Source organism: Sinocyclocheilus grahami, unplaced genomic scaffold (genome assembly GCF_001515645.1).
Source record: "Sinocyclocheilus grahami isolate Dianchi unplaced genomic scaffold, SAMN03320097.WGS_v1.1 scaffold566.1, whole genome shotgun sequence".
Taxonomy (NCBI): Eukaryota; Metazoa; Chordata; class Actinopteri; order Cypriniformes; family Cyprinidae; genus Sinocyclocheilus; species Sinocyclocheilus grahami.
Genome location: NW_015505745.1, coordinates 1,489,881 through 1,505,119, shown reverse-complemented (window position 1 = coordinate 1,505,119; position 15,239 = coordinate 1,489,881). Strand labels below are relative to the sequence as shown.

The following is a 15,239-nucleotide window of genomic DNA, read 5'->3' as shown; positions in this document are numbered from 1 at the left end:
TTTCCTTTCCTTTTCAGTCCTCACTGGCTCGCCAAGAGTGCTTAGAACATGACCAACAGATTGTGGCTTTGCTTTCTATGGTGAGACACATCGAGGTCCGCCTAAAGCAGCAGCAGCAACAGTCCGTTGGTCGAGGTCTCTCCACAATCGATGACATAATCAAACAGATACAGGTAAAAGATTTGTATTACAGCAAATGTTTGATATGTTGCCAATTTAACAGGTTGTTTAAGCTTACAAGTGCTGTATTTTAATTTAGTTCTCTTTTCAGATGCTTTTTCTGGAAATTAGTGACCTGGAACCAGAAGTGCGCAAGGAGACTGAAGCAGCTACACAGCTGCTGGAGTCTTACCCTCAGGATGTTCCACCTCAGCTGCTTAAGGCCCTGGAAAAAGATGGGCGAAGCTTAGCTCGGGCTTACAGTGCAGCCGGGGACCTTGCCCAGAATACTTTGCAGGGGTTACGAGCACAACGTGATGCACAAAACGTAATAAAAATTCCTACAAAGTTTAGTTTAGAGAGTATTTTTTTCATGACAGAAAAATTAATTTGAAGTCTCTTTGCATGATTTTTATATTTTTACAGGAAGCTGTAAGCAGTCAGCTGAAAGCTTTACAAGAGCAAGTTGATAAACTTCTTATCTGGCTTAAGGAGACTGAGACACAAATGCAGGAAGAAACAGGGGTACATGGACAGACGGTGGCCGAGATCACTCAAAAGCAACAGTTGTGCAAAGTAAAACATCGACAGTGATGATATCCTATCTAGCATTTACAGATATTTACATTTGTAGTTACAATGATGGCATCTTTTTCACAGTCGTTAATTTTTTTCCCTACAGATGTTACAGAACTCTCTTGCTGCCCGATCCAATGAAGTCAGCAATGTGGCGTTCAATATTCAGGTGTTTATCTCTGAACATGCTCAGGACCTGTTGCCTGATCAGAGCAGGCGTCTCCTTGGACAACTGGAGCAGCTACAGAGGGTCTTTCACCAGGCTGTTGGTCTCAATCATGCCAGGGCAGAGGCACTATCAGCCCAGCAGACGAGAGAGAACCAACAAATGAGGAAAGAACAGAAAGAAAAAGAAGAGAGACAAACTACAAGGGATAGAGAGGTTTGCAAAGAGATGTATAAATGCTTGTGCTGCCAAATTAAAAGCAGTCTTTTAACAGTCTCACAATCATTCAACTGGGATAAAGAAAAAATTCTAATGCATTAAGAACAGAACATTTGTGGTAACAGATAACCACACTACTGATGCATACATGAATACTTGTTAGCACGAATGCTGCATTTAAAAATTTTTAATCTTCACATGCATGTAACTATCAGTATGATCTAATTGTACAGTTAATTTTACAGCGCTATAATAATGCTGATCTGTTTTTTCAGTAATGCTTCTGCAGAACTCAACAATAACGACTTTTGTTTGCTGGCTAAGTCAAGCCAGTAGTTTAGATTTTTAGTTGCCTTAGAAGTTTTTTACTGGCCCCACTGCTAAAACATTACTTTTTTAGCAACATATTTTTATGTGTCAGGAACAATAATTAAAAAATACTTATTATAAACCTTTATATTATTTTTTATTTATATATTAAACGATACATACGTATATTCATTTAGGAATGACAGAAATTTCAACAAATTTTTGATGTTTTATATTTGTACCTGAAAATTTTACAACTTTATTGTATTGAAAATGTATAGCTTTGAAGTGCAAACTGCGCATAAGTCCAGTATTCTGTTACAGCTCTAAGATTCATACTTCAGCTTTCTACTTTTGCTAAAAAAAAAACGTTGAGTGTATATAATGCTGTACTCACATAGTGTATAATTATTAACTTATGCTTTCAACACTATCACAAGTCACGTTTTTGACAAAACCTCATGTATATTAACCAGCTACATAACATGACCTTATTTCAATAGAAATCTTTGTTGTTGAGCTTTGTTCTGTAGCCACCTGCATTACAAACTTGAGTGTGCGAGCTGCGTGTGAATTAACATAACATGTATATTAACCTGTCTGCCTTGCTTTTACAGATTGCCACAGAAGACACATTTGGAAAACACTAAAGATTTAAATGTAGCCTCACTGTATAGCTTGCTTGTTTTTAACCTTTCTTTTGTAGAAAAATAAGAAAATATCTGAGATGTTTTAGTATTTGTCCTAAGGTCTTTTGTTTATTTTTCTGCTTCACTGGCCTGTTGTGTTTTTATTTGTTCATTTTGGTGCTTTATGTGATGAATTTGGACACATCATGCTCAACCAGTGTAAATTGTTTACTTTGTGTGAAATCTGGCAAGTATGAGAGATTGGGGTAAAAACGATAGTATGATGAATACTTAGAAGTTTAAGAGAATTATGATTATAATTGATCAAATGCAAATCTTTATCACTTTTTTTACCTCCCTTTTTACTGTGGATATAGGTTGTGCAGCAGCAGAAGGCAGAATGCTGTCAAAAACTGGAGAATCTCACAATGTGGTTGGCTGGTGCTGCCAGCCTCTTGGCCAATCAGAGAGTTGGAACCGAGTCAGATGATGTGAACGAGTTACAGCAGAAGCAAAGAGAACTTAAGGTGTGATAACATCTGATATTTACTTCATGCAGCTGTATTACACAATGTCTTGCATAAGACATACATTTTTTTTTTTTTTTTTTAATTGTGATGTTTGGTTTATTGTTATTGTTTGTACCCCATAAATAAAGGAGGTGGAGAAGGACCTTAAGACCAAAAGTGACTTGTTGACTGAGACTATCCACTCAGTGGAGGAGTTGCTGTCTGAGCAGGGGGACAGTTTGAGTCCTGAAGAGAAGGCCAAACTACAGGGGACTCTTTCACAATTGAAAGAGAAGCACGGCTCACTTACAAACTCAGTCCGCTCTTCAATAAGTAAAGTAGACACTGCCATTGTCACAACACTGCAACAGAACACACAAAGAGTAAGCAGTTCACATTTTTTCTGTTGCGTTTGTCACCATTTCTTCTTTTTTTTTAATCATTATCATATTTTCATTCTTCCCAAGGCTAAAGCAGAGGAGCAGATGCAGGAGACACAGGAAAAAATAGACACCCTTCTCAGAGAATTGTCATCACTGGATGACTCGAAGAGGAGGTCACTTGGCAACACTGTCACTGACACCCCATCATCTGTACCACCGGAGAATGCTATAAATTCCCACAGTGACATGCTTCAGGTCAGATTCTTAAATTGATGTTGGTAATTATCTGTTTTACCAATATGGCAACTCAATTCTAAAGTTCGTTCATGTGTTCAGTTCTAACATAAGTTCTAAAGAAGTGGTTCTCAACCTTTTTGACTCCATTGTCCACAGCAATATTCAAAGGCCCTTGACTCTTCCAGTTATTCGTGATTTACTAGATAAGGATTTAATAAAATCTTTTTTATTTCTACCGAAAAAAAATATTTTAGAACTTGTCATAACTAGAAAAATATATATTCATTAAAAAATTTAGATATGAGATTTTATTGATTTTCATGACTTTTCCAGATCTGGAAATCACACTTTTAAAAATTAGGCTACCATATATTTAAGTTTTGGAAGCCCTTGGAAGTTTGCTTAAGCCGCTTGTGGGCCCTGGCCCCCTGATTAAGAACCTTTGTCAGTTCAGTCAGTTCTGAAGTTGCAAAGTTTGTTTTTTAAAGTTCAATAAATTTTTTGGACAGCCCTAAAGCAAGTTCTTTCAATTGTTCAGTGTTTAGTTCCATGGATTCTAATGTTTAATATTAGTCAATCATGTCTGTCAGCAGTACCCAGTTTGCATTTTGTTGATTCCACCAGAGTGAGCTGCAGCAGTTACAAGCTCAGCAGGCTCACCTTCAGCAGGTGGCCCAGTCTGTCCACTCTCTCCTGGAACAGCCCGACTCCAGTGTGCCACCAGAGGAGAAACAGCGCTTACGGGCAAAACTAGAACAATTACAGAATCAGCATCAGGAGCGCCTTCAGAACTGTCAGGACAGGCTGAGGCGGGCAGAGGCCCTCAGAGATGAGTTTGCCAAGTTTGTGCAGGAGCATGGGAACCTAAGGACATGGCTGGATCAGAGTGAACAAGAGCTACATTCACTCGGTGAAGGGGAAACTGATGCAAAGGGCCTAAAAGATAGGATTGAGGAGCACAAAAAGGTATCAAAATATGGTCTAACATAATAAATTTACTTCAGGTAGAAAGTAAAATACTTTAAGAATGTGTTTCTCTGTATTTTACAGCTTGCAGAAGATGTCATCTGTCACAAAGCAGATCTGCGCTTTGTGACAATCTCTGGGCAGAAGGTTCTGGATTCCATCCAGGGGGCCTTGGAGAAGGTGGGCAGTACGGATCCAGCTCTGGAGGAAACCAGACACCTAGTGAGTGGCAAGCTCCAAGATGCCACACAGCGCTACGGTTCATTACACAGCAAGGTGGGTACAAAACAGCCTCGTATTCTTTCAGTCAACAATGACATATTATGGGCTGAAGAGATGGCTGAAGAGATACTGAATCTTGTGTGTTCCTTCTTTCAGTCCTCAGAGCTTGGCACCCATCTCTCAGGTCTCCTGGAGCGATACCAACACTACCAAGATGAGGCTGGTTCTTTAGTCTCCTGGCTGAGCACTCAGGAGCAAAATCAGAGTGTATTTAAAGCCAGCGGAGAGCAAACGGACACTCAGACATTGCAGCATTCGCTCAGTACTGTACAGGTTGGGTTATTAATGCTTTTCTGGCTAAAATATTTGAGGAAAACTCACAAACAATTTTACCATATGGATAAACTAATGGAAACGATCACCTAAGCAAAATGTAGTTTCCATACTCTCTTAGGAATCATCATAATTAATCTACTTATTCTCTCTTCTGCTGTATTTTGTTAGCTGTTGCAGGATGAGTTGGCAGAGCGTTTGGTACAGCTTGAGAAGGTCAAGAGGGCAGGAAAAGAGCTGGTCAGCACTCAGGAGTCCCCAGCTCTCAAAAATGCTGATATTAACAATCTTACAGGTAATTTCATTCTCAGTATCAGGAAATAATTTACTTGAAAGAGTGTTCATTCCACCAGGAAATTGAAATGAGCACAGTAAAGTGCTCACCAAGGCTGTTTTAAAAAAAAAAAATCAAAAATACAGTAAAAACAGTAATATTGTGAAATCATTTTATTGCGATTCAGAATATCTTTTCTATTTGAATATATTTTAAAATGTATTTTATTTTTGTGATCTAAAAGTTGAATTTTCAGCAGCCATCAGTGTCACATGATCCTTCAGAAATCATTCTAATATGCTGATTTGATGCTCAAAAAGCAATTTTATTGATATCAATGTTGAAAAAAGTTGTGCTGCTTAATATTACATTTTTTTCTTTGGATTTCTTGATGAATAGAAAGAACAGCATTTATTTGAAATAGAAATATTTTATAACATTATGAAAGTTTTTACTGTCACTTTTGATAAATTCAATGTATCCTTGCAGTACAAAAGTTTTAAATTCTTTCAAAAAAAAAAATTCTTAGCAACCACGAGCATCCAATTGAGCATCCAATTAACCCAACACAGCAATATTGGCTCAGCCAGTGACGTGTTTCACAAGTCACTGGAATATTTGTTTTTGACTGGTAGATAAAGTCACTGTGATGTCAAATATTTTAGTTTGATTGACAGTATAATTTATAGTGATTTTTCCAAAATACCCTTTTAAAAATAATACAAGACATGATCTGTTTTTTATTTTGTGCTAATGACCTTCTCACTTTACATTATCCTTTACATATATTTTAAACTTCCTCTTGGTCATTTCAGATACTCTGGAGAAGCGCTTTGAAATCCTGTCTAATTCAGTGTCAGTGAGAGCCGAACAGCTTCAAACAGCTGTTGCCCAATCAGTCAGCGTTCAGGAGGGGCTCAAAGCACTGCTGGCATGGTTAGATGGACTACCTTTATCAACTGGCACAGTCCAGGCCACCGCTCAAGCAGTTCAGGATGCCCTGACACAAAATCAGGTATTTTGTTAAATGTACCATCACAATCATAAGTAAAACTTTCCTTATCCAGGAATTATGTTTTCTACAAACATGGCACTCCCCCCTCAGAAAATACGTCAGGAGCTGCTTTCAAGGCAGGGCAGCGTGGATGCAACTTTGGACTCTGTGTCCAAGCTTCTGAAGTCTGCAGATGCATCGACAGCGTCTGGCCTGCAGGGGGCACTACAGGACCTGAGTCAACGCTACACTGCGGCCCAGGCCAAACAGGCTGAAAGAGAGACTGAGTTGCGAGGACTTTTGCCCAAGTTGGAGAGCTTTGAGCGACAGAGTGCAGATCTCCACAGCTTTACGCAGAGTCGAGAAAGGGCTCTCAGCCCAGTAGGCCAACCTGACTGCAGCGTGGATGACTACAGACAGACCATAGAGGTTAGCGAATTAGGTTTTCCACATATGTGGCCACAGATTTACACACTTTCTGAAAGATTACATGTTTATTGGCAGATGTCCAAAGGTGTCATCTTTTATCTCTTTTTCGTTCAAGGAGGTGAGATCAGAAATTACCCAAGAGTCGAGTCAATTAAAGTCATTTGTCGAGCTCGGTTCAGACCTTAGCCAGTCTGGGATCCTTGCCAATGTACAAAGCCTTCTGGACACAACCAAAGAGGTTTCTGAGGACTTTGCACGTTTGGAATCCAATGTCAATGAGAGGTGAGTGGAAAGAGTTGTGAAAACATTGTATTCCACCAGTGTTATTTTAGTATTGTTTTCCTGCATGATTATAATTTGTATTAATATTAATACAATATTAATTAGCTTTTATTTTCATATTTTTAGGTTTAATTTTAATTCTAGTTTAATTTTTAGTAATGACTTTGAGCTTTTGTCATTGTTTTAAATATTAATAATTAAGTCTAGGTTTTTGTTTAAATTTTTTTCGGTTTAGTGAATTTAATGCTTGAACCTATTTTACATTTATTTCAGTTAGTTGCCAAAGCAACATTTCTAATTTTCATTTAGTTTAAGATTTTTCTAAAATGTTTATTTGATTTTAGTTGAGCTTTTTTTCAGTTGGCAAATTGTTTTAAATAGTTTTATCTAACAAATAATAACCCTGTCTTCCACATGTAACCTCTCTCTCCAGACTAGAAAAAAAATTAATGCTGAAATATTAATTGAAAATAATATTATGAAATATTCAGGATATTGTAATATTGTCCCCCTTAATGTCAGTTACAGTCATGAGTAGAATAGTTAGTCTGTTCTAAGCTGTTCTCTGTGTCATAGTTTCATCTTGAAATGTGATGCCCTGCCAACTCTAATTGCTTTGACATTTGACATGTGACAAAAATAAGAAGAATCTCATAAAGACAGTATGGATGGGGCCAGAATACTCTCAGCCATAAAAAAATAGCATCATGCTAACCCAGTTTGACACCACTGTATCCGCCGTTATGGAAACCATTTGGCCACATCCCTCCTTAAGATGCCAGACTGGGGCTCCAAGCATTTCAGACGCCCTCAGAGACATAAAACAGCTGGTCATGTGTTCAAGTCTAAATCCACTCCACATATCTCTAGGAATACTAGTGAGTGGGAAGTGGGATTATTGTAATATAAACTGAATGTAAAGGGTAACATGTTGGGACATGACTTCTGACCCTAACTGCTGCGAACAATGGTAGAGAGGCATGCTGTCCACATTAAGAGTCTGGAGTGGAGTCTGGCACGCAATGTCCTGATCTATCACCATGACCTAAAATAGTAGCATACAGTGTTGACATTAATAGGAGGTCAAAGATGTCTGGTTGTGTCCTTTTACAAGATATTTTTTTCATGTAGAATTTCTGCTTTTTAAGGTGTGCTCTGAATTTTTTCCTCATTAAGATATTTAAAATTAAGAAAGGAATAATGCGTTTGAAAAAGAAGATGAAGTCCATTCACAAAAGCGGTTTTATTTTACATGGAGCAAGTTGCCTCATTGGACCCAGCATTGTGTTACCATTAACAAAATGGAATCTTATTTTAATGGTTTGTTGATATTCATATAACTTTTTTCCTGTGTCCTTCACAGATTTGATTCCATCCAGAGCTGCGTCCAGCAACTGGCAGAGTTCCGCTCTCACTCTGGCTCGCTCCTCAGGTGGCTGCAGACAGTACAAGAACAACTTCCTGCCAAAGAGCCCAATCTAAGCACAGAAAGCCTGCAGAGAAGAGCACAGCAGCTTAAAGTAGGACTGTAGTTCTCTCTATTTACGGTGTTCTGACATCAGTTTCTGTTTTTAGCGAGATGAGCTGTAATTAATATGTCTTATGAATTTACTTGTAGGATCTACTCACAGAATGGGAGACCCAAGGAAGCCAAGTTCAGGAGTTGAACAAGACCAGTTCACAACTGGAGAACTTGATTATTAACATCACATCCCCCAAGAACAAGGCTGGTAGGCAAAACAACATTATGGAAGTTCAGGGCCAATGCTCCTTTTTGTCTGTAGCTAGTATTTTGTGTTTCCACTGTGACACAAGTAAATATTTGGTCCCCAAATCACCACTTATAGAGGATAGTTCACTCAAAAATTAACACTGTCATAATTTACTCACCTTCATGTTCAAAACTAGTTAGCCTTTCTTTCTTTCATGGGAAACAAAATTCTAATTTATAAAAAAAATAAAAATAAAACTGGCTAGAAGTATGAGCAAAAGCTTGATTTATGTTCTTAATTGTAGTTTTTATGGTGCTTTTTCATCCTTTCCCAATTAATTTATTACTGCATGGAAAAAAGCAATCCGTACGTTGCTCAATGTTCTCCTTTTGTGCTCCATGGAAACAAAAAAAAGTCATACCAGTTTGGAATGACATGAGGGTGAGTTTTTGAGTGAACTATCCCTTTAAGCATCTAGCACCTTCAAAACTACTAATTGTGAGCACACTATGTTTGTATATGTGTCTCTGTGTCTAAATCTTCTGTGTATGTCTAGCTGCTTGTGTGTGTGTGCTGCTCCAGCATGCCTGTGAATTATTGTGGCATTGTCTGAGCGTGTGTCTGTGTGTCTTTCTCCCAGGTGTTTCCCAGCTCAATGGTGCTACCAGCCCCAACAGTGTTAATGGCATTCACACCTGTAAAGGTGAGCTTCCTCCACACCTTTAGCCAGTGAGCTGTGCAGCATCCACTTCACTGGAGGCTTTCCTCTATTAGTCATTTCCATTTGTTCTTCCCCTCTCATGGATAACTCCACATCTCTCTTCTTCTTTACCCTTTCACTCACTCTCCCTATTTTTATTTACATTGCTTCTTGTCCTGTTCTGTTAGTTTGCTTTAAGAGTATGTGCAGATTTGTGTCATGTGTTTTTTTGCATATGACCAATTTGTCCAATCATTTAGGCTTTCTTTCATGCTGATGGTGCACATAAATCTGGTGCAAAGGACTGTTAACTCTGTTCACATTTTGCAAGTAATCAGTTTGTCTAGTCATTGTAGTCAATATCCAATATATTGGTTCCCATTGTAGTGCATCGACAAAACTGCAAGAGTAATGTAATGTCAAAAATAATGAATATTTTTGTGGTTTGGAGGGGGGGGGGGGTTTCTATGGAGCCTCACACATGGCATATATATTGTGACCACGGATTTAAGAATTTGTTCTTGCAGCTTGCTAATTTGTTCCCTCGTTTCAGGTAAAAAATAATTGAAAACAAGGAAACAAATTACTACAATGTGGCCATGATTTACCTAAAACAAGGCAATTAATTAATGAAACATGTCCTTGATTTTGCTAAAACGAGGGTGAGTGTTACTAAAACATCCACAAATTAATAAATAATGGAGCAAATTCTTAATTTGTGACCGCAATAAATGTTATGTTCCACATATCATGTGCAGAACTCCATATGTTGTTCTTCACAACTGAATGGATTTTAGTCCAGTTAGTTAAAAAATAAAAGATTAATTGAAATGCTTAACCCTCAGCTTATATATCATTGCATGAAGAATAGCACAAACATGATGCAGTTTTATAACTATTTGGCCTTGTCATTGGCCTGCTCTGATTGTACTTACGTCAACATTCCTTCGCTCTTACCCTCAGACTTGACTGAGATCCAGGTGGCAGTGGCAGATGTGAACTGCAAGTATGAGCAGCTGGGCAGTGACATGAGGGAAAGGAAGGGTAGGCAAGAGGCCTCTCTTGACCTGCGGCAGAAGGCCAGGCAGGGCACTGAGGCACTCATCCAGTGGCTGAGCCCCCGTGAACAGAGCCTGGCACAAGGGCAGACCGCCTCACCTTCTCGGCCAGAGGTGGTGCGTGCTCAAGCCCAAGAGACTAAGGTATCATTTTGAGAGAATTTAATACTTTCTTAACAGTGGTATAAAAACTACAGGCCCCCACAGTAATCCGGCAAATCTGTTTTCATTTTCTGTCATTTTTCTGCAGTGTTATACCATAGTTCTCTAAAGGATTGTTAATCAGTAGGCTAGCAATCATTTATTACATTGTGACAGACAGCTGACAGTCAGGTATATGTTTCCAGGTTTTGCTTTCTGAACTTGCCGAGCATTCTGGGAACGTGGAGGATCTGAAGAACACTCTCAAGCAGCTAATAACAGATAATCCAGACTCTCCTGAAGCTGAGACATGGAAACGTCAGCTTGAAGACATAGGTCAGTGAAGTGTTTTAAATGCATTTCCATTGAATGGACTTTGTACCTATAGCAATAATTAACTATAACGACAGAATAGTACATTAATATTCATTTGCTGGTCACAAGGTGAGAGTTGGGTGCAGGAAATGGAAGGCTGAAAATAATGTACTGTAAGTTCCAAGAAGAGCTCTGACCTTGTCTTTTTCAAATCAAATATCCTGAACTTTTATTCTGGTGTTCCATTTGTTGTCAAAGTGCAGCCTGTGCAGGGATTTTCTTTATCTATTGTATTTCAGTATATTTATTAGTACATTAAATATTTTAGTGTCATCGTTTCTGAAGCATCAGGATTGGTCCTTGTGATATTTGTTCTAAATATTGCTCTTTCTCCTAGACTCACGGTGGACGAAGGCCAATCAGACTGCAGCACAGAAGCAGACTGAATTGGAGGTGTGTGCTGATAGGCTTGGTAGTTTTGCTGCAGCAGCCAGTCAGCTAGGACCATGGCTACGAGAGAAAGAGCTGATGATGAGTGTATTAGGCCCACTGAGTATCGACCCCAACATGCTCAACACACAGAAACAGCAAGTGCAGGTAAACTAATCTTCTTTTGTCTACCAAATTACAGATCGGACATGAAATCTATAAATATCACATTATAGTGGTCTATTCATAATGTTCATTAAATACAAATTATTAAATACAGTTTAAACACACTGACAGTGTCTGTTACATTGTCAAAAAATAATTTCCACCAATAAAAGTAGTCCTACTTCAAAAGGCAAATAAATTATTGATCAGTGACGTTATTTCATAAAATAGTTCTTGCAAATGTTTTATCAAAAAAGAAACTTTTACAATAAAAAAATTAGTTTTTAAAAACTATGGTTGCTTATATTCTTCTCTATTAAGTGTATTACTGTAAATTATTTTTGTTTTTTGTTTGTTTGTTTGTTTGTTTTTATGAACAGAATAAAATAATTGGTATTTAATATCATGCCTCAGATTTTCATTAAAAAAATCAAATGAAACGTTTTGTTCTCAAAACGTATCCGCTTCAATAAGAATCACTTTAAATTTCTTTCTTTATCCTGTCAGTTCATGCTACGTGAGTTTGAGACACGGCAACCCCAGTTTGACCAGCTGACTCGGGCGGCAGAGGGAATCCTCTCCCCATCTGGAGACGAGGGTTCTAGAGATGGACAGGATCTAGAGGAGGTGAGGCAGGAGCTGGCAGACGTTTCACAGCAGTGGGAAGACCTCACCGCTCGTCTCACCGGCCGCTCACAGCAGATCGACCAGGCACAGGGAACCAGCGAGTGCTACCTGGCCCTGCTCAGGGAGCTGTCTCAGAGCATGGCCGATCTAGGTGAGAGGCTGGATGCGCAGGCCTCTCTAAGCGCTCAGCCTGAAGCCCTGCGCCGTAGGCTTCAGGAAACTGGGGAGATCCGTGCTGTGCTGGAACAGAGACGAGGTCAACTTGCCCAGGCTGAGCAGCTGTGTTTGGAGCTCAGCACAATTGTGGCCGAACCATATCTCAGAGATGAGTTACACAAGCGATTGGAGAGTGTGAGCGGGCCCCTCAAAAACCTAGAAGAACGGGCTGGTGAGTAACAGTTTGAAAATTAAGAAATTAAGACATAAATGTTAGTATTGTAATTGTAAAAAAAATTCCTGTGTCTTTTTATTTCACAATGTATTTCACAGAAAAGCAAATTGTCGCAATGTCAGTTTTTTTCCAGTATCGTGCAGCATGTGCATAATATTAACAGTCCCCCTCACTGCTGTCTTTCAGCTGATGGCTTGTCCCAGCTGCAGGCTGCCCTGTCCAGCACTCAGCAGTTCCAGCAGATGTTTGACGAGCTTCGTGGCTGGTTGGGTGGGCAGGCTGGGAATCACACCGCTGGGGTTTCTAAAGGCCTTCCTTGCCAACCTCATGCTCTAAAGACACTTTTGGCCCAACAAGAGGATCTCCAGCGAGCCATAGCACAACAACGTGGATCCTATGAGCTCATCCAGGCCGAGGGGACGTCTTTGCTAGCATCTCTCCCTGCTGGAGATGAGCGATTAGCCCTACAGACTCGACTAAACACCTTAAGGCAAGACTGGGAGGGCATGAACCAACAAACCTCTAATAAACATAGTCGAATAAAAGAGAAACTGTCCCGTGCTGAGCTGTACCAACAACATCGCAATGAGCTTGTACCTTGGGTTGCAGAATGTGAGGAAAGGGAGGCAGAGATCCACCCATCATTGGACCCCTCCACCTTAGACGAGGCTTTGCAAAAGGCTAGACAGTTGAGCCTAGACTTGGATCGTCGTCGCCGCCTCTTAGATTCTCTGAACACGGCAGCAGATCAACTGCTGGAGCAGAGCTGTACTGGTGAAGAGGAAGTGATGGATGAAAAAGCCCAGCTTAATCGCAGGATAGATGGTCTCTCTGAGCGACTACAGGGACGCACGGCTCAGATAGAAGAGTTGGGAAGCAGACTGAAGGAGTTTGAAGATGGGAGACTGGCTGTGGAGAGAAGACTCGAGGCAGCCAGACATCAGATCGAGGTTCAGGAGGCGCTTGGGCCACAAGCTTGTAGCAACAAAAGCCTGGAGCGTCTTCGTAACCAACAAGAACTGTTAAACTCTATACAGCCACAGGTAATATACCTGCAAAATCTGGCTCTGGGGCTACTCCAGGATGCGCCCGAGATCTCCAGGGCCGGCGAAGATGGTGGCCAGAGGCTGTTGCAGCAAGCTCGTGATGCGGAAAAAGAGTTTGAAGAAGTTACTGAGAAGGTGAGAGAAATCTTCACATGATCAGGAGCCTCTGGAATGTGCCAGGACTGAAGCGGTAGTTGGGATGTTATATATAACCTGATCTGTAGTTTAAGTCTGCGCTCATGTCATGTTTGCTGAAAATAAGATGCCGTCTTTTTCTGGCTGTTGATCTAAATTGGTCTTGTTTATTTTCATAATAGCTTGTATTCAAGATTTGCCGCCAAAAGTTTAAGTATTTAAGATTAAAATACAATACAAATACAATTGTGCAATACTGCATGTCTGTGCAGTACATTTTGAACATTTCATTTTTAAAAAATAAATATACTTATGTTGTAAGTGTAGCACATTTTTATTGTAATGTTATTTAAAAGTATTTACATAACAGCAAGAAATTATTAGAATAAGCCTCTAAGGATAAAAATAAAGAGCTAAAGTTAGCTATTGCTTAGTGAGGGATTGCAAGTTAGCCACACCAACTGGAAGTTAATTTTAATATCACTTATTTATTCATCTTTTGAAACTTGTTTTCATATCGATTTCTGCAATTTTATAAAACAGGATTAGTATTTTTTAGATTGAGAAACCAAATAACACAAAAAAAACACAGAATTGATCAAATCCATTACTAAAACTTTCTGCTGTTTTTTTTCACAAAAACTATGTCACTTCCTGGAGAATGTTGTAATTGAGGAACTGTGTTTTGTTAGTTAAGGGGACATTACATACTGATAGGATGGAAAATTAAATTTGAGAAACAGGAAAGCCCTATATTTTAATTTTAAACTGTCTTCCCAAGAATGTATGTTTAAAACATCTCAGGAATGATTGAGTATTTCTTAGTAAATTTGGCAGTGCTTTATGTTAAAAGCACTCAGGGATGTGGCAAAAATGACTATTTTTTTTTTAACCAAAAAAATATTTTTTTGCGAATGAAAAATTCAGGCATATTATGTAATATTATTACTGCGTATATTAATATGCTTATCCAGTATATTTAGAAACATATGATTGGTCTACTGCATAGTAGGAATGACCCACAAATTCATCTCTATTTGCCTGCAATTGTCCCTTCTCTTTCCCCCACAGACAGAGCAATGCTGCTTATCCTTGGAGTCCCGGTTGCAAGGTGTGGGAGAAGTCCAGTCACATGTTCGAGATGTTTTCTCCCGCCTGGCTGATTTGGACGATGAGTTGGATAGCCTTAGCCCTGTGGGACGGGATACTGACTCCTTGGCCTCACAGGCTGATGCTGTCAGGGGCTTCCTGAGTCAACTCAGTGCCCTCCGTGCCGAGCTAGAGAGTCATGGTGGAGAATGCACGACTATGCTGCGTAGAGAGGGAAGCTCTCCTGATCTTCTGGCCCTCAGGCGAGAGACTGAAGCACTAAGCAGACAGGCAGGCAAGCTGGCAGAGCGGGGCCAGAACCGTCTGGCACTCATAGAAGCCGCAGAAGAGCGAATGAAGGAGTTCTACGCCCGTCTAGCTGACCTACAAGGGTTGCTGGGACGGGCAGAGGAGGTGCTGGACACACAGGCCGTCGTGGGGACAGAAGTGGAGGTCATCAAACAGCAGCTTCAGGAATTCAAGGTAGGAAAAGATTTAGCAAACTGTATATTTTTGTCTGTACTGTATCCATCATTTGCAGTATCAGATTGCTTTCTGTGCTAACCACTGTATGCTAACAATGTTCGTGTGGCACAGGCGGTTCTAAAGTTTCAGTTTTAGAGGGGCTCAGCCCTCCTACCTAAACATGATCTCATGTGACACGGATGATTATTTCTAGTTTTTTTCCATATCTAAACTTATGTTGTGCACCATGTGGTTTACCCAAGTATGACGTGTTCCTGA

General features: G+C 39.7%; 1 protein-coding gene across 1 annotated transcript in view; it reads left to right on the top strand.

Annotated features, from left to right (window-relative positions):
* Window positions 1-15,239, top strand: part of macf1a (microtubule actin crosslinking factor 1a) — a 176,573-nt gene that overhangs the window by 109,278 nt on the left and 52,056 nt on the right. The window contains exons 36-58 of the mRNA XM_016239453.1: window positions 18-173; window positions 272-487; window positions 586-735; window positions 842-1,117; window positions 2,436-2,585; window positions 2,717-2,950; window positions 3,035-3,205; window positions 3,812-4,153; window positions 4,238-4,429; window positions 4,532-4,708; window positions 4,880-5,003; window positions 5,798-5,997; window positions 6,088-6,405; window positions 6,521-6,687; window positions 8,051-8,207; window positions 8,306-8,417; window positions 9,040-9,102; window positions 10,063-10,301; window positions 10,505-10,634; window positions 11,011-11,210; window positions 11,715-12,222; window positions 12,412-13,406; window positions 14,478-14,978. Of these exons, the coding sequence (XP_016094939.1) occupies window positions 18-173; window positions 272-487; window positions 586-735; window positions 842-1,117; window positions 2,436-2,585; window positions 2,717-2,950; window positions 3,035-3,205; window positions 3,812-4,153; window positions 4,238-4,429; window positions 4,532-4,708; window positions 4,880-5,003; window positions 5,798-5,997; window positions 6,088-6,405; window positions 6,521-6,687; window positions 8,051-8,207; window positions 8,306-8,417; window positions 9,040-9,102; window positions 10,063-10,301; window positions 10,505-10,634; window positions 11,011-11,210; window positions 11,715-12,222; window positions 12,412-13,406; window positions 14,478-14,978 (5,778 nt within the window). The remainder of the gene's footprint in view (window positions 1-17; window positions 174-271; window positions 488-585; window positions 736-841; window positions 1,118-2,435; window positions 2,586-2,716; window positions 2,951-3,034; window positions 3,206-3,811; window positions 4,154-4,237; window positions 4,430-4,531; window positions 4,709-4,879; window positions 5,004-5,797; window positions 5,998-6,087; window positions 6,406-6,520; window positions 6,688-8,050; window positions 8,208-8,305; window positions 8,418-9,039; window positions 9,103-10,062; window positions 10,302-10,504; window positions 10,635-11,010; window positions 11,211-11,714; window positions 12,223-12,411; window positions 13,407-14,477; window positions 14,979-15,239) is intronic.